Raw genomic sequence first — 17,929 nt, forward strand, 5'->3', positions numbered from 1 at the left:
GCTGGAGCCAGGCGCAGCCCCGGCGCGCGCGGCTGGCAGGGCTGGTCGGAGGCGCGGCCGGGCCCCCGGCAGCAAACGGCGGGGCTGGCGCGGCCTCGCCCCGCCCCGCCAGGAGACGCTACCTAACGCCCAGGCCGGACCAGGCCGGAGCCGGGGCGCCGGCGGAAGCAAGCTGCCACCGCTTCCACCAGCGCGGCTGCGGCCCCCAGGACCCAACGCCCGAGCAGAAGCATGTCGGGACGCCCCCAGGCCGCCACAAGGCGGGCGGGAGGGAAGGAGGGAGGGAGGACACCCGTTCCCCGCGCGGCAGCCAGACACCCCGGCGCAAACGGCGGCCCCCGCGAGGCGGGAGCCTCACCCCCTCGGAAGGAGCCCTCCCGGCTCCCCACGGGGGACCGGGTGGGTGGGGACCGGCCGCCCGCCCGCCACGGGCCCTTCCCTTTCCGGCCTGTGCGGGACCTTTCGCGCCCGCCCGCCCCTTCCGCCCGCACCCCGCTCAGCCGCCGATCCCCTCAGCGCGCACGCGCGCCCCGCCCGGGCCGGCTCCCCGCCGCCCCGACCATGTGCTCCCACGCCGGCGCACGCGCCCTGGCCCCGAGTCCCCGCAGCCCCCCGGTGACGTCTCCAGGCGCACGCGCCCTCCCTCCCGGCCGTTTCCTCCGGCGGCCGCGGCGCATGCGCCAGAGCAACCGTCCCTCCCCCCCCCACCCCGGCCGGGCGCCGGCGCCGCGCGTCTCTCCGCCTTCCCCCGCGGCGGCGCCTGCGCAGTGCGCGCTGTCGGTGCGTGGCGTGCGGTGCGGTGGGGGCGGGTGGGGGCGGGGCGGGTATATATAGTGCGCGGCCGGGGCGGCGGCCTCCCCCTTGTCCCCCGGCCGCCGTCGGAGCTGTGTGCGCAGTGCGTGTGCTCCGGACACCCGGACACGCCGGCCCGGCCCCGCCGCACCATTTATTACTAAAAATACTAAAAAAGCCAAAAAAAATCCAAAAATCCTAAAAAAACCTTTAAAAAAAAATAATCCTCCCTCCTTCCGCCTCCCGTCAACCTTCTGCAACCGGCCGGTTTGATATAAAATAACCCGGTGAAGCGAAGCCCCCGGACCCGGCGCAGCCGAGAGGAGACACAGAGCGATCCCGACCCCCGCCGAGGCCAGCAGCAGCAGCCGCCGCCGCCGCCACCTTCGCCAGGCCCGGCACTGAGTGAGCCAGAACCCCCCGCCCCTGCCACCCGCCGCCGCGCAGCCGCTTCCTCCAGCCGTTAAGTTTCGAATCCGCCTCCGGAGCGCCCCTTCCCCGCGCGCCGCCGGCCCCTGCCCTCACGGACCGCCGGGCCGCCGCGGCCTCCTCGCCTCGTCAGCGCCCCCCCCTTGCCCTCCCGCGCCGGGAGACGGCGGCAGGATGAACCCCAGCGCCCCCAGCTACCCCATGGCCTCCCTCTACGTGGGGGACCTGCACCCCGACGTGACGGAGGCCATGCTGTACGAGAAGTTCAGCCCTGCTGGGCCTATCCTTTCCATCCGCGTCTGCAGGGATATGATCACCCGCCGGTCGCTCGGCTACGCCTATGTCAACTTCCAGCAGCCCGCCGACGGTGAGTGGTCGGGGACCGGGCCGCGGAGCAGGGGAGGGGGTGGGGAGCAGTAGTCGGCGGGCGAGGCGGCCTGAGGGGAGAGCCGGGGCGGCCGCCGGCGGAGGAGCCATGTTTCTCCCCCGCCCCCACCAGGGCTCGGCGCGGCCTTCCCCCCCCCCCCCGCCTTCCGCCCCCCCCGGCCGCCGCCGCCGCCCCGCATCCATTTTCTCCGTCCGGGCGCTCCCGGGGCCGGCGCTGGTGCTGCCGGGACGTGGGCAAACTTGGCGCGGCGCGGAGGGAAGTTTTGCGGCGGGGCCGCCGCTGGCTGACACGCGGCCTGGGGCCGCCCGGCCTCGTGGCGGGGGTTGGGGGGGGGGGGGCGGGGAGGGGGGAAGCGCTTCCGCGCCCCGCCGCCGGGAACCGAAAGACAACGCGGGGCCCCCGGCGACGGGCGGGGAAGGGCCCCGGGGTGCCCCAGCCGAAAGCCTGGGGCCTGGGCGAGCTGCCCCGGCCGGGCGGCTGAGGCTCTCGCTGGCCGTGGGGGGGGGCGGGGTGGGTTTGCGGGGGGGGGGGGGGGGGCTGTGCTAGGCGCCTCATTCACAGGCCGGCACGTCCGAGCGTGGCTGCATCAGGAATCCGGGATGAAGGCTAGCATCAAGAAAACATCACAGTCATTAGCACCTTTTAATAACTACGCAGGAGCTGGGTGTGTATGCGTGATTAAGAGGCCAGAAGAAGGAAGTAGGACGTGTCGGGTGGTTTGGTGGTTTCTTGGACGTCCAGGCAAAGCATGGGCCAAAGCACAATACTTTAAAACACCCTGGCAGACCTGTCACGTGTAGTGAGGGAGGGGAGGGAGTTACTTGGGCCTCCAAGCAATATAGCGAGCAGCATTCTGATCCATTTCTCTCTGCAGTAATCTCTTCCTAAACTTGCTTTACAGGATGTGTTGCTGACTCTTAAAAGTTTTATCAGTAAATAAATAAACTTTCCGTGTAGTTCTGGTCGTATTTGTGTTAAGTTCGGCAAATCAGCTTGTTCGTTCGGAGGGTGTTCCAATAAAAGAACCAAATGTGACCAGTTCTAAGTTTGCGAAGTCCAATTAAAGGCAAAAATAATCCCGCCAGCTAGAACATACTTAATTTCAAGTACAGTTAAATAAACAGCTTTGTATTATAATGGCTTTATTTTCAAGCATGTGAAAGCGAGAGATTTGAATTACAAACTTTTCAAGCAATTAGATTAACTGGCTTTCGAAATTGGCTTTAGTATGTAGTCATTATCAGATCAGACTTTGGTGTACCGATGATATCTCTATGCAAGTAGTAAAAGTCACAGTAGGCAGATATTTTAATAGGCAGATATTTCGCCTGCTATCAGCATCGCTCACTTCAGAGTATTTAATGTATTCAGCCGTTGTTTAGGATGAGACAATTTGAAGGCTTGGTTTTAACATACTTTGCTTTCATTTGATTAAAATAAAGCCCTGGTATAGTTTAATCTTAAAAATAAGGGGCTAGTACGATATGATCATGTCAAGGCAAAAGTGGAAGGTGATTCAGATGCTTCTCCTGCTGTAAGGGCTGACCTTATCCTTGTTAGTTGAGCAACCTGTTCAACCCTGCATTTTGTGACTTAGTTTGTAATTTGTCAAATGCAGGAACAAATAGAGCAGCGCTTGCATTCAGAGTTCGAGAATGTGCCTCTTGGAACAATGCTGTTACTCTAAATGCTTTAAATATTTTTCAGACTTTGGGAAGCACACATACTTTATTCCACAACTAGTCCAGTTCATTGAAGTATTTCTCATCTGTATCAACTTGAATCTGGCATGTATCTGGAAGCACTTGTTTAAAATATACTTAAATGATACTGTGCCTTATACTTTTGAAGCATTTTTAAAATTGAGTGTTCTTGACAAATACCTAAAAAGCATTTGCTGATTTTTTTCCCCCACATAGATCATTCTGTCCATTTACTGAACCTCAAAATAGGAACTCTGAGGATGAATGGTTATTCTTACAGTAATTTGGGGTTCATTTTGCTTCCAAACTAGCTGCCTTTTCTTGGCTTAGCCTAATTCTTAGATGCATCTCAGGCTGTGCTTATTAAACAACTAGTAACAACTAGCTGGGGTTTTGGAAAATGTCTTTGAAGGTGTGTTTGACATTACCAGCTGTCTGTAAACTAGGGATCTCAAAGCTCATCCAAAAGTTCATTAGGCCTGATGATACATTTGTGAGACATGCACGCATTTCATAGTTGTGACTTTTCTGAATTTGAGTCATAGTCTGGAGTAAAACCCAGGCAATCACTAAACTAGAAATATTCCTGAGTAATCTGAAACGGCGCTTCTCCCTTCAGAGTTTTTTGAATTCTGTTTCCAGAGGTTTACTACCTTACAGCTCTTGCCAGCAAGTGTAGCTCAGTTGAGCATTAAGCGTGTATCCCGTGCGATTTTGCCAGTGCTCCTGGAGTGGACTGTCCAGTTGCTGGTGCCTAGAATGGGAATTGGTGACTCACTCAGTAAAAGCGCCTGCAGAATCAGCAGAGGTACAGCATGGGTAGGTGTGTCCGCGTGGCAGCGAGAGCACTGCGCAATGGAATCGCCTCCTGCAAGCCAGCACATGGCCTTCTACGGCTGAAACCTAAGTTAGCCAGTTCTGCTAGCTGGGGATTGGAACGAGAGGAGCTTTGACCTGGATGTGGATGGGTTCTGGTAACGTCAAATCCGTTGTGGAACGGCAATCTCTACATTTCTTGTACTTCTCCATGGAAAAGATGAGGAGAGCTGCTGAGCACTTCCATGCTCTCCTTGTCTCTATGGAGAAATTATGTTGGTCAAAGATAGGTGCTCCTATTAGCAAAGGCTAGTATGGACCTGCTTTGAATCAGATGTTTGGGAAAGGTGTCCATGAACACACATTTTCGAGGAGTGTCGGGATTATTCTAGAAGCAATTAGGATGAATTAGAAAAGCCTCTTTCCTAGCAAAGGAAGCCCTGTTGCTACTTCTGGAAATAATGAACTGTTTGTTGCTGGCACTTCTGCTGCTGCTGGCAGTAATAATTCTAATGACTTCAAGGGTAATACTAAAGAGATTCTTCTACTGTTGCCAGTTTGATATCCACAGGTTTTTGGGGGACTTTTTTTGGCTTTTTTTTTTCTATTTGTCATGTAAAGTCTCCCACTGCCTCTTGTTTCTCATTATCAGTATCTAGGTTGTCTTTTCTCTCCTGCTTAATTTATATTAAGTTTATGAAAGCTTTGTGAACTTATTTAAAAGACTGGCAGTGCTTAACCTTTTTTGTGGCTTCAGTTTAAATCAGTTGTTGACTTGCTTCTGTTATGCAAACACAGTAATACCAACAGGTTTGCGGTTTTGTTACAAGAAAATGTTCGATTATGTCTCATTAACTACTGCAGATGTCTTTCAGAGAATGTAACCTAGAAGTCCACCAGTAATCTGAAAATGTGGCAAGAAGGGATGTAAAATGTGGTGTACCAGCTGAACCAAAGGCTGATAGCAAATTTTCTTTGGCCACAATATCCAATAAGGCTTCTAAAGTTAAAAGCTGCACTTAAAAGAAACAACAGTATAAAATAAGGGTTTTCACAATGTGATTGGCCCTTGGTCCTCCTAAGAAAAGCAATTAACTGATGTAGTTACTGTTTTTAAACTAATGCTAAATCTGTTCCAGCCTTGTTAACATCACATTGCTCTACTGTGTGCAGATTGCAGAAAAGTGAGTTAGGACCAATGGCTGTGACTCTGTGTATACATTGTGGCTGTTTTCAGTGCTCTTCCAGACGTAAAGGAACAATGATGAAAAGGAGCAAGTGTAGGAGATAATAAAATATGTCTGCTGTACTTGAGAACTGTGGCTCTTTCTTGCCTAAATAACTTGCTGACTTAAAACGTCACAGGCATGTCTTGTTACTTTGAAGGGACGTGTGAGAACATCTCAATACTTCCCTATCTAAATACACTGAGATCTTAAATTGAGGCTTTGAAAAGTTAGTTATGGAGTTCTACTGGAAAAACTGCTCCATTGGAGTAACAAAACCTGGTTTATGTTACTTCATTTTGCTGTTCTCATACATGCTCCTTCATTGAGCTTGTAAGTGTTTCATCGCAAGCTTTTAAAATACATAAACTTTAGATGTTCAGAGTTAAATGCTAGTTTTAAATCTCCTGTGTGGAAGTCCACCACAGATCTTCATGGTCACTAAGGAAGTTGTGTTGGAACCAGCTACCTGAACCAGGCTCGACCTCTACCTAGCAAAGAAATTTGCCAGTTTAGAGGTATTGGTAGTTGAGGAGTTCTTAGTTTACAAAAGGCCTCACTCATATAGGCACAAGCTGTACCCCTAAAGGCATTTTTGTTGGTAAGATGGGCATTTGTGTGATGTGGGAGTGGCAAGCTGATTTTCACAAATCTTAAAACTTTTCCTCCTATGGAATAGGTTGTAGTTGAGTAAAACTCAACTGAGTAAAAAACTGTAACTGAGTAAAACTCAACATGTTCCTGTCACTGTGTCTCTTCAGAGCAGGGTCTGATCCTTCAGGCTGCTGGGTTTCTACAGCTTCTTAGCTGGGTTGGGCTTCTTGCTGTCTCTTAAGTGCAGCTTTTGCTGAGGAGTTTCTGCCAGTTTTCACTTGCATGAAACAAAGTGAGGTTTATCCACATTCACTGGAAGTTTGTTTGTTCCTTGGTGGTGCTGGCCTTAAAATAATAAAAACTTCATGAAGAATTGTACTTCAAATGCTATTTGTGTGCTTATTGAGGTAACTTCAGCGTTTCATACTAATTCCATGATGTTTTTCCAGCTGAACGAGCTTTGGATACCATGAACTTTGATGTCATTAAAGGCAAACCAGTGCGCATCATGTGGTCTCAGCGCGATCCATCTCTACGCAAAAGTGGTGTCGGAAACATCTTCATTAAGAACTTGGACAAATCAATTGATAACAAAGCTTTGTATGACACCTTCTCTGCTTTTGGAAACATCCTGTCTTGTAAGGTTAGTGGAAAATTATTGGTGCATTTGAGGGTTTGACACGCATGCGCACACACACACACACATGCCGTTTACGCTGGAAGCATTCCATGGGTATTATAACAAACAGGATTTTTCTTTAATAGGTGGTATGTGATGAAAATGGATCCAAGGGTTATGGATTTGTACATTTTGAGACACAAGAAGCTGCAGAAAGAGCTATTGAAAAAATGAATGGCATGCTGCTTAATGACCGCAAAGTGTAAGTACATAAATACGTAGTTGGGGATCAACAGACTGAATTCACTTTACAGCAGACAAATACTTAAAGCTTTTACCTGGAAAAGACAGGTAGTTCTAAAAATTTCTGGTTTTAAAGAAGATTTAGAATTTCACTGCTAGGAATACTGTGAATTGTATCACCCACCTATTCTAAAGGCACAATAAGTTCACAAGAGGCTAATAATGAAATCTAGGGAAAAAATTCTGACAACAGGAGCCAGTGCTGTAATGAGGGTTTGGGAACTTGTCTGGTTTTTTGATCTTACTGGTCTGAGATAAAATACAATCCATCAGGTATTCTGAATAATACTTCCTTTATAAGAGTTATGAGATAGGTACCTGGTCCGTTTTTTTGGATGAAACATTAAGCTCTAGAGTTACTTGGCCCTAATTAGCTGTTGGGTTATGCTTTTTTTTACATGAATGTTTGTCAGCAGGCCTATACAACTTGCAGAAACATAATGCTGTAAACATTACTACTGAACAGTGATAAAAAGGGTTACTTGGTTAGTGGTGTCTGGGGTTGGGAGGGGGCTGTGAGTGTGCACAGCTATGCTGAAAGAATCATTGTGGTATTTGGCATGGAATTCTTCTTTGGGTACTATAAATACTTGAAAGGGTTTGGAAAAAGGATACCAGAAGTCAGCATTGGCTTGCTGTCATGGATTATTTTTACATGTAGAGATGGATGGATCAAGCCAATTACAGGAAAACATACATTTTGAAACTTTACTTTTCCTGCTTGGTTAGTGCTTGACTGGCTTACTGTGGATGCTTTTACTCAGCTTCCTTCTTTATACAGCCATTTAAAATTACTAAGAAAAGGTCAGCATGTTGTAAAAGCACGATTTACGTAAACTTTGGTAAAATGCATTGTGAGAGCTGATTTTGCTTTTACTTTCTGTTCAGGCTGGGCTTCTAAAAGTGAATTAAAATACTTCACTGTAAGAGGCTGCTGAACACATTACTCTCTTTTTTGCCATCCGTGGTTACTGTAAATGGGGTGAAGTTGTCAAAGTTCAAGAAAATGTTGAGTTACTGTATGCTCCTTCATTGGATTTGTCAGATTTGGAACAAAGTTGGATGATAAAATTTGAAAGGAAAAGTCTACTGCAATCAGAAATCAGTGTTAGCCTTGTAACGTCTGTACTAGGGGCAGCTCCTTGGCTTGCAGAGCGTTGTGTTCAGTTTCTGTTCTTTCTCCAACTGTCTGAACTGACCTTTGGTGTTCCCAGCCAAGTTGCAGTGGTATTTGACTAAAGAGCAAGGTGAACTATTTATTTCTCTATGCCTATTAAAAAAAACCAACCCCAACAACGAAAAAACCCAGACCAATCACAAGTCTTGCTTCAATATAGGCTGGAAAGGTGTGTAAGGGAGTGGGGAAGGTTAGTTAAATATCCCTTAAAAACTGGATCAGAGAGTGGACACTGCTTTAAGGCTGCCAGGTTTTAGTGTGGCAGAGGGATTATGCTGATATCGAGAATTTCTGTTCAGCAGCTTTACCTCTCAAACTCCTGTTGTCAGAGGCTGTTCTGTAAGAGCCGACAGTCTCCCCAGTGGCTTGAAAGCATTTTCATGCCAGTAACTGTGATAAGCACACTGATGTAGCAAAGGATAGTGAAATTGTGTTTCTCATGGAGTTTTATTGTAAATACCTAAAGAATTTCATAACTATACTGAACAGTGAGGCTGATTAACAATAAAATGTGGTGCCAGAGGATTAAAGTAAACTTTTAAGCCTTGATGGGCTTTCTTTAATCTACACTATTCTGTTCCCCTGCAACTAGATTTGTTGGAAGGTTTAAATCCCGCAAGGAACGTGAGGCAGAACTTGGAGCCAGAGCAAAGGAATTCACCAATGTTTACATCAAGAATTTTGGAGAAGACATGGATGATGAGAGACTTAAGGAACTCTTTGGCAAGTTTGGTAATGTCTTAAAGTTTAAGTTTATATAAACACTAGTGAACTTTAGCTTGCTACTTCTATTTTAGCTGTATAGTGTCTTGTAACAGAAGGACTTGGCTGGCTGATGTTGATTTAAAAAATAATACTAAAAAAGATACTGAAAAGTTGGTACGTGATTCCAGTTTGCAGTTCAAAGTGCAGTAGTACCTATTGCAGAATTCTAAATAGGCAGAAAGCACATCTAATCCAACAGTCAGAACTGTTTCTAGTAATCTGAAAATAACGTGTCTAAACCTGTAGAATGGGTTTTTTAAGCTTCAAATAAAAGCGTTTTCTGTTTTAGTACAGATTGATGTTCTGAACTCCCTCCAGGGTACATGACAAATGAGTTTGCTTTCATTGATCTGCAGCCTTACCTTACTTAGGGTATCTCTGCTTTCATTGTTGAGTTGTGTTATGGTGGTTGACTTAATAGAAAATTGTAAGGAACTTTTCCACTGGCAAATTATTTGTTCTGCCTTGATCATCACTGGTTAGCACAGGGTGAAATTGTGGCAGGCATATGATCATGACTTAGTAATACATGTCATGTGTCACTGTTGAAATAGGAAATGGCAAACTCCTTAAATCAGTTACAGACTCTTATAGTTGTTTATAGGGCATGTCTGCCTTATTTTCTTTCCTCCATGCTGCTTCTGTTCTCCAATGGCTATTATGTAAAGCAAGGCAACACTTTATATGTGAGATGTTCTGTAGCAGCCCTAAGCAATGTTTACAGGAAATTCCTTTGGACTATTGAAGTGTCTGCTGTTGAAAAAGTAGCAAATTTAGCTGCTGACATCTGTCTCAACTGAGTCTGTGAACTGCAGTTTTACAGAGGTTTGGAATTGGTAAACTGGGGTGTCCTTTCACCTGGATAAACAGTGAAGCACACGTCGGAAGTGAAAGGCCTCCTCTCTGGCTTTCAGTACCCATTTTCAAAGGATAGAAGCACTAATGCTTTTAAGTGTCATAATTTTTAGTAAGGAAAACAATTTTAATTCACTGAGATGAACCCTTACCCTATTTTGGTTGAAATTGCAGTAGGACAGAAATTCAGCGTGGCAGACTTCAGCCATAATGGCTAAAGCTCAACATCAGGGCAGGTTGGTGGGGTTTTAATATTAATTGGTGATACTTTGTAGATATGTTTCCTACATACTATATTTGGTGCAGGTGTCCTTTGTGATACAAGTGAAACAAGCTAAATGCTGTAACTTACAAACAGGAAGTTCAAAATGTGAAGAGAATGTGGTGTGTGTATGAAACATCAGTATTTCATTCTCTGTTTAGGTCCTGCCCTAAGTGTGAAAGTTATGACCGATGAGAGCGGAAAATCCAAAGGCTTTGGCTTCGTTAGCTTTGAGAGACATGAGGATGCCCAAAAAGTAAGCTTTTGGACTTCACTAATATGTTTTGTTTCTTTGAGTGATTTGAAATCCTGTGACTTCATTAAGGGTTTTTTAATTGTTAGGAACTCAGCGAAAACAGTTTTCTGCTTCCTATAAATGACTTAGTACAGTTTCTGTCGTTTAGAATGCTTGCTTAAGAGCAAATGTCAGTTGATTTGAGGAGCCATTTAAGTCAAGATACTGAGAGACAGCTGGAACTGGTGCAGAAATGGGTAATCTTGAAGAATTTAATAACATGTTGTAGTTGAGCGTAAAGGTCTTGTTGAGATTTGGACTCCCTCATGCTGGCCGACATACCAGCATAGTAAATTACTAAATCTCTGCAAAGCCCAGGTGATGAATCATGGGATGCAATTTGGTTGCACAGAAGATTTGTGCAAGGCAGAAAGGGTTGTGTTTTCCAACTTCAGCACTGCAAAGTCAGCAGGAAAGCTGTTAGTGTATGGAGCAGGTTTGGCACAGCTGTAAGAAAGTAGTCAGAGCCCTGTGACATTGCTTTTACTTTGAAGAGTAACTGTGGAAGAAGGGTCCTTTTACTTTGTGTATATGTCTATAACTTGCCAGTATGCTGTATAACTTAATTCTTTGTCTGCTGGTTGCTTTGATGTGTCAGTTGACTGTGACTGCAAGGACATAGCGTGAGGAGAAAAACACAGCACAGAACAATTTGGGGCAGCAAATGAAGTTTGCTTTTCAAAAGGCGTTTCAGTGATTTGTCAGTACTGCAAGTGTACAAGCAAGAGATGAGAACAGATCTTGTCTTACATCTGCATTGTTCAATCTTGAATATGTTTATTGATGGACTGTTTCTCTTACAGTAGCCAGTCACTTGTTGGGTGTTTGAGATTAATGTAAAATCCTAACATCTCAGGCAATGTGTGTTCAGTGCCTTTAATCATGAAAGTATAGAATATAACTTGTGACTTCCTGGTTGAAATTAATTGAATAGATCTGCCAGAGTTTTCACATCATTAATAGTTGTAATTCAAAAAAGCATGAAGATGAAAAAAAAAATCTTATTTTCATACCCCTTATTTCTGTAATGAGAGATTAAAAATAGAGCCATCTGCCAGCTGTAATTTAATATACAGCATAAGAAAATCTAGTGGCTAATACAGTTCTAGATGTTGCTTTTACAAACAGAAGTCAGGTGTGTAATTTAGAGAATTTGCTTGCTTTAGCAAGCTAAGGCTGGAGAAATAGGTATTTGTTAGGTGACTTCCCCCCTCCCCCAACTTCATATAAGAAGTCTTTTTGCATCCCTTGTGACTTCTCTTTAGCTGGACAGAAGCACACTCAGAGGGCGATCCCTGTTTTACTTTAAGCAGGGGAGTCTTGGGCTATTTTGGTTTTGGCTAGTGATTCTTTTGATGGGCTGGCTCTTTTTCTGGAATCCTTCTGTAACTTTTTAGATTTTAATTACATTTTTGGTATGCCTGAAAAACGCTGAAATGCAAAGCACTGCTAACCTCTTGTTTTATTAATGAAGGCTGTAGATGAGATGAATGGGAAAGAGCTGAATGGGAAACAAATCTATGTTGGCCGGGCTCAGAAAAAGGTGGAAAGACAGACGGAGCTGAAGCGCAAGTTTGAACAAATGAAGCAGGACAGGATCACCAGATACCAGGTTCAATTTTAATTCAAGGAGACTCACTGTTCTGTGATATTTTGAGTTACACAGACCATTTGCTTTGAAAATTAACTTGCCTTTTTTTAGGGTGTAAACCTTTACGTGAAAAATCTTGATGATGGCATCGATGATGAGCGTCTCCGAAAAGAGTTCTCCCCATTTGGTACAATCACTAGTGCAAAGGTAAAGTTTATGGATTTTACTTGGCCTTTCTCTGAAAATGAGCCTTTCACCAAGGAAGAGTATGAACTGTCTATTTCACTGGTGAACAGCTGTGACCTGGTCACTTAGCACTGCTACTTTATATTATATACATGGGCAGCTGCTCTCTTGGTTATTGTACATCTTCGGTTAAATGCATATGATCATTCTGTCTTGAAAAAATGGAGTACTGATATTAATGTGAGAAAAATGGCACCTTTTCTGTACAATAATGTCCTCATTACTTTGCAGTGATTTTCATGTGTGTTCAGTAAACAGGCATTCATTAAGAGATTATATTTCTTTTTAGAAATCAGTTCAGTAAAGCAAATGTGGTCTCACTTCTAGCTAGGAAGGTGAAAAAATAAATCAATGCAAAAAGTAGATATGACATTCTTCTGTTTTAAAGCTGAATTTCTTACTGACAGGTCATGATGGAAGGAGGCCGCAGCAAAGGATTTGGATTTGTATGCTTTTCATCACCAGAAGAAGCCACCAAAGCTGTCACAGAAATGAATGGTAGAATTGTGGCTACTAAACCATTGTATGTAGCTCTAGCCCAGCGTAAAGAAGAGCGCCAAGCTCATCTCACCAACCAGTATATGCAGCGGATGGCAAGTGTAAGAGCAGTACCTAATCCTGTAATCAACCCTTACCAACCAGCACCTCCTTCAGGTTACTTCATGGCAGCTATTCCACAGGTACGTACAGAGATGAGTGACCGAGTGCTGTATAAAATCTGGTTAGATTTAACAGTAAATGTAACTGTTAGCATATGTCTATAACTTCGGCATTCTGATTGCATAGCAGAAGGGTGATGGACTGTGTAGCACGCCCTTCAAAGATAAGTTACACATTGGTTTTATCTTTGACAGACTCAGAACCGTGCTGCGTACTATCCTACTAATCAACTCGCTCAACTTGCTAGACCTAGTCCTCGCTGGACTGCTCAGGGTGCCAGACCTCATCGTAAGTCACTTTGCCTCTTCCCAGTGGTTGCAGTGAGCTCCATAGCGTGTACCTTTGCACTTTTAAATACACTCCATGGCATTAGTGTGCTGTGTGCTAGTGCTGTGACTTCTGAACTCTTTCCACCGTTTGGTGTTCCAGCATGTAACTTAATGTATTGTCTCTAAACCGTAGCATTCCAAAACATGCCTGGTGCTATCCGCCCAGCAGCACCCCGACCACCGTTTAGTACCATGAGACCAGCTTCTTCACAAGTTCCACGAGTCATGTCAACACAACGTGTTGGTGAGTTCCATTTATGCAAACCTTAAGTATTTCTTCTTTATTTTTGACTGGGTCAGAATGATTTTTCAAAAGCATTTGAAAGTTCAGTCTCACATAGGAAAGTTTGCTGGCTCTTACTAAATGTGTAAGCTAGTGTCACCTTCTAGTAGTTGCTTTGAATACTGTCCCAGCAAAAGCTCCTGCTCTGGACTCCTTTCTTTAGCGTGGATCATTTCTTTTTTTAGTGTGCATTTTCATAGTATTGTGTGAGAGCTGCTGCCAGTTCTAAATGGTGTTCTGGCAATTGTACTCACAGGTTGCATGTAGAGATACTGAGATAATAGAATTTTAGCTCTTACTATTTTGTCATAGAATACTCTTGAGGCAGTGTCACGTATGTGGAATCTGCATATCAGCGAACCAGAATTGATTGTAATGGAGCCTTAATTCTCACAGAATGTATTAGGCAGTAGTATTTTTTAGCTAGTTACTTCATGAGAGTATTGTTTTTAGGATGACTATTGATATAATGTGCTCAGGAAATCAAGTGTCCTTTGAGGTTAGAAGGAAATGAAATTAATATGCAGCCAAAGTGAATGTTTTCTCATAGATCTTTTTTCAGTAGCATCTAAGAAAAGCAATTCATTAGTGAAATGACTGGAAAGTAACATCCAGTAAATTTGAACCTTCAGATATAACCAGTGATGTAACAGTTGGCAAATACTATTGAGATGAATATACAATACCTAAATTAGGTATTTGGTTTGAGCTGGTTTGGGGTTTGTAGGCTAAATAAAAAACTTGAATTACTCACATATGGCTTAATGTTATTTTTTCAGCTAATACATCAACACAAACAATGGGTCCACGTCCTGCAGCAGCTGCCACTGCAGCTACTCCTGCTGTACGCACAGTACCACAGTACAAATACGCTGCAGGTGTCCGTAATCCTCAGCAGCATCTCAATACACAGCCACAGGTTGCTATGCAGCAGGTATGTAATTTTAGGAACTAGTTGGTGTTTTAGCAGAGGAAGTGGGGGACCGCTTCCAATTAAGAGATGTCTTTGTTGTTTGTAAAGTATATTTCAAGTTCACCTGGGACAGGATGTGATCCTGTGTTACTTCTTTCCAGTTGGTTGATACGTTGGCCTGAACTCTCCCTTTGTTAGCTCAGCAGTGGAGCAGTTGATACTAATCTCCAGCATCACTCGGCTTTAATCAGCGCTGTTTGATTAAGTTGACTTGGTTGTAATTTCTTCCATGTTTCTGACAGCGTAGGCATGGTTTACGCTGAGTTGTGGAATGTGGGATATTTGAAACTGCACCTAATTACAAACTAGAATTGAATTTTGAAATGGTGTTAATTAATTTTCAGCCTGCTGTCCATGTGCAAGGTCAGGAACCCTTGACTGCTTCCATGTTGGCTTCTGCCCCTCCACAAGAACAAAAGCAGATGTTAGGTATGTACACAATGCCATTCTCCATACTTTGTAGCAGGACATTCAAAAGTACCCCATCTTTAAGAATAAATGGGCTTAGCAGTAGAACAAGGTGTTTGTTTCCCTTTTCCCTTTACATCTAGGCTGTGTTTTCCAGATGAGATTTGTGACTGACTTAATTTCTTTCTCTCTAGGTGAACGTCTATTTCCACTCATTCAAAGCATGCACCCTACTCTGGCGGGCAAGATCACTGGGATGTTGTTGGAGATTGACAACTCTGAACTCCTCCATATGCTCGAGTCTCCTGAGTCTCTTCGTTCGAAGGTAGGTGGACTTTGCCTGGCTCTAGTTCTATCAGCAGTTAAACCCAGATTGACTGAACAGGTGTTTGTGCTGGCACAGCAGAGCAGCAGCAGCGTGGCAGTGGCCTGGGGGAGAAGCTAGAATGCCCTCTTGCAGAGGGTGGCAGTGGTGACTTAGATTAACATGAACTGGAACAGCAGTGTTACCCTTCACTTATGTATAGAATATAAACTGTTTCATTTATGTGAATATACAGAACTCACTCACCTTCCCTTTCTTAACAGGTTGATGAAGCTGTAGCCGTACTACAAGCCCACCAAGCTAAAGAGGCTGCTCAAAAGGCAGTTAATAATCCCACTGGGGTTCCAAGTGTTTAATAAGTAAGTTTTCTGCGCACTGTGGTTCTACAGGTTGACTGGAGCAGTAATCCTTAGTGCGTGGCCCTTAGAAGCAGCATGCTCCCAGGCTCCCTGTCACTTTTAGCCTCAGAAATCAGCAGCTGTGGTCACAGTTGAAAACTAATGTTGTGCTCAATCCTGTTGCCAGTTCTGTAGTGCTGAGTTAGCGAATGCTGCCGACATTGTGTTGCATCTTTAAAGTGTTGCTTTAGACAGCACATTTAGCTGGGATCACTTCTAGGCACGTGTGCAGAAATGGGCAGGTCTGTCAAACGCTGCTATTCTGGCTGTTGTTCAGGAGGAACTTGTGGAATTGAAATAAGCTTAAAATGATACTCCAACCCTATTTTCTCCTTGGTAATTAAATAGATTTACACTGTAATTTGTATATACTCACCAAAATTACAGTTAGACAGTGACTAGAACTCTGTGTTCACATTTTGGTGAATTTAACATTTGATGACATGTTTTCTTTTTTCCTTGGTCTTTTTAACTTCCGCAACTTCCCTTTTGGAGGCAGAACGAGTCGTGTTTTTTCCACACTTCATTCTCTCTTTTTTTTTTTTGCTAGTGACTCTCACACTGGAGAGATAATCAAGTGCTGAATAAGTTATCTGTCTTAAAGTAAGATGCCCAGACTTTGAGACCATTACTCTCTATGCTCCATGATGCATTTGGTAATTGGAAATTGAAAGTACTGCTAGTGTAGAAGTTTTAGTATACTGACTTTTAAAAGCAGAGGTGACCTGAGGTCAAATTACAGTAACAGATTGCTGTGTGTAGCCCTTGTCCAAGTCCTTGCTGTGCAGTACACTGCTTCATTCCAGACTCAGTTTTGTCCTACCAAGTATCACACACTTGGGACGCTTGCCCTCCACGTCTCTAAAAAGAGGGGGGGGTAATACTGATACTCTGTTTGGAAAGAAGCTTGGTCTGATAGCATGGAAGCCCCAAAGTGCTGTTGGGTTTACAGTTGCAGAAAGCATGTTGGAAAACATAAGGTGGTGGTTCAGGCCTAACAGCATTGTTTCTGTTTGCAGAAAGATCCGGGACTACAATCTAGAACTTCGCTTCACCGAAGAAAAAAAAAATTTAAACATGGAAAAACTATTAAATATTGAGAAAAACATTGCAAAATATAAAATAAATAAAAAAAGGAAAGGAAACTTTGAAGCTTATGTACAGAGCAACGCCGGGGCTAGCAAAACAAATGCTAGTCCTAGATTACTTATTGATTTAAAATTCAAAAAAAATAGTAAAATAAAAAATACAAATTAATGTTTTATAAACCCGGGGGAAAAGAATTTTCAGCACAGTACAAAAATTTAAAGCATTCCTTTCTTTAATTTTGTAATTCTTTACTGTGGAAAAGCTCAGAATATCACCACTGTTTTAGTTGACAGTGAGAATTGATAGCTGAGCAAAGAAACGTAATTTGGATTATAAAATTCTTGGTTTAATAAAAATTCCTTAAACACTGAGTGATTTGTGATGGCTTCTTTTGTACACTGTACTTTCCATAAGTTGGGATCCACTCTGCAGTAAGTTCTGGTGGTTTCTAGAGAAGATTGGTCTACATTGAGCTACCTGTTGATAATATTAAGCTTAGGGACTAAAACCAAATGTTAAAGAGCAGCTAGATGCGTATCTGGGTTTTAAGTCCTTACTAGAATGATGTCAGAGCTCTTGTCATTAGCTAGAAACAGGCCTTTTAAAATACCCAAATTGGAGGTGATCAGTAAGAAATGTGATTAGGAAGGGCCTGTGATGGAATTAACAAACCAGCAGATGTCCCATTTGACCACCTACATGGTGGGGGAGGGTGTGTGTTCTCACAGGCTTTGGTGGAAGGAACAAGCTCTATTAGGTCTCCAGCTGTGTCTTTAGGTGGCTAATGGACACTGAGGTGGAGGCAGAGTAGCAGGGGTACAGGGCAGTGAGCAGATTGTCTGCAGTAGTGTTGCAGAATCCAAGTGTTGAGAAGGTTTGAGCACAAGGGATTCCTAGAGCAAAGTAGTGAGGCTTCAGGTGGTAAGGCACTAAAAACTGGGTGTGTAGTAACCAAAAGGTCGTGGTTTTCACACAGTAAAAATCCTTCTGTGGGCAGGACGGCCTAATCCTCTGAGCTGGGTATTTCCAATGCTGTGCTCCCCAGGAAGTGAATGGATCCTTTCCTCTTGGGAAGAAACCAATTGGTTTAATTTTTGGTTTGCTGCATTTTGGGTTTTCTTAACGTGCTGAACAAATCCGTCTTGTCAGAGCCAACCCTGAAAGTGTCAGCTAGTTCTTTGGTAACTAAATTACTGAGAAAATCCAGTTAGGGGACTTTGAATCAGCAGGCTGTAGAACCAGGACAGTGATCTGAAATGGAATGCTGTCCCTTATTGCGGAAGGTTTGACACAAAGGTCTTGTGGCGAATGTTCTGCCAACTTCCAGGTGACTTACGCAAAACGTGGGGGGGGTTTTAATCGAACTTGAAAATGGTGAAATAATTCCAGAGGTTTTACTGGCT

General features: G+C 44.2%; 1 protein-coding gene across 1 annotated transcript; it reads left to right on the forward strand.

Annotated features, from left to right (window-relative positions):
• Positions 1–844: 844 nt before the first annotated feature.
• Positions 845–16,897, forward strand: PABPC1 (poly(A) binding protein cytoplasmic 1). Its single transcript, XM_084280355.1, has 15 exons — positions 845–1,588; positions 6,398–6,591; positions 6,714–6,829; positions 8,640–8,779; positions 10,091–10,185; positions 11,699–11,836; positions 11,927–12,022; positions 12,469–12,741; positions 12,916–13,009; positions 13,184–13,294; positions 14,113–14,267; positions 14,651–14,735; positions 14,909–15,039; positions 15,303–15,398; positions 16,457–16,897. Exons 1-14 carry the CDS (start codon positions 1,396–1,398, stop codon positions 15,393–15,395), a joined length of 1,914 nt encoding a protein of 637 aa, XP_084136481.1. The 5' UTR covers positions 845–1,395; the 3' UTR covers positions 15,396–15,398; positions 16,457–16,897.
• The last annotated feature ends 1,032 nt before the right edge of the window (positions 16,898–17,929 follow it).

The sequence above is a fragment of the Gallinula chloropus genome (genome assembly GCF_964237585.1).
Source record: "Gallinula chloropus genome assembly, chromosome: 2".
In the NCBI taxonomy this organism is placed as follows: domain Eukaryota; kingdom Metazoa; phylum Chordata; class Aves; order Gruiformes; family Rallidae; genus Gallinula; species Gallinula chloropus.

What these genes read in the sequence shown, in the direction of transcription:
- PABPC1 (XM_084280355.1), top strand. Translation starts at nt 1,396, where the DNA reads ATGAACCCCAGCGCCCCCAGCTACCCCATGGCCTCCCTCTACGTGGGG. An exon ending in CTTCCAGCAGCCCGCCGACG is followed by an intron (nt 1,589 to 6,397) that starts GTGAGTGGTCGG and finishes ATGTTTTTCCAG; the next exon opens with CTGAACGAGCTTTGGATACC. An exon ending in AGAACAAAAGCAGATGTTAG is followed by an intron (nt 14,736 to 14,908) that starts GTATGTACACAA and finishes CTTTCTCTCTAG; the next exon opens with GTGAACGTCTATTTCCACTC.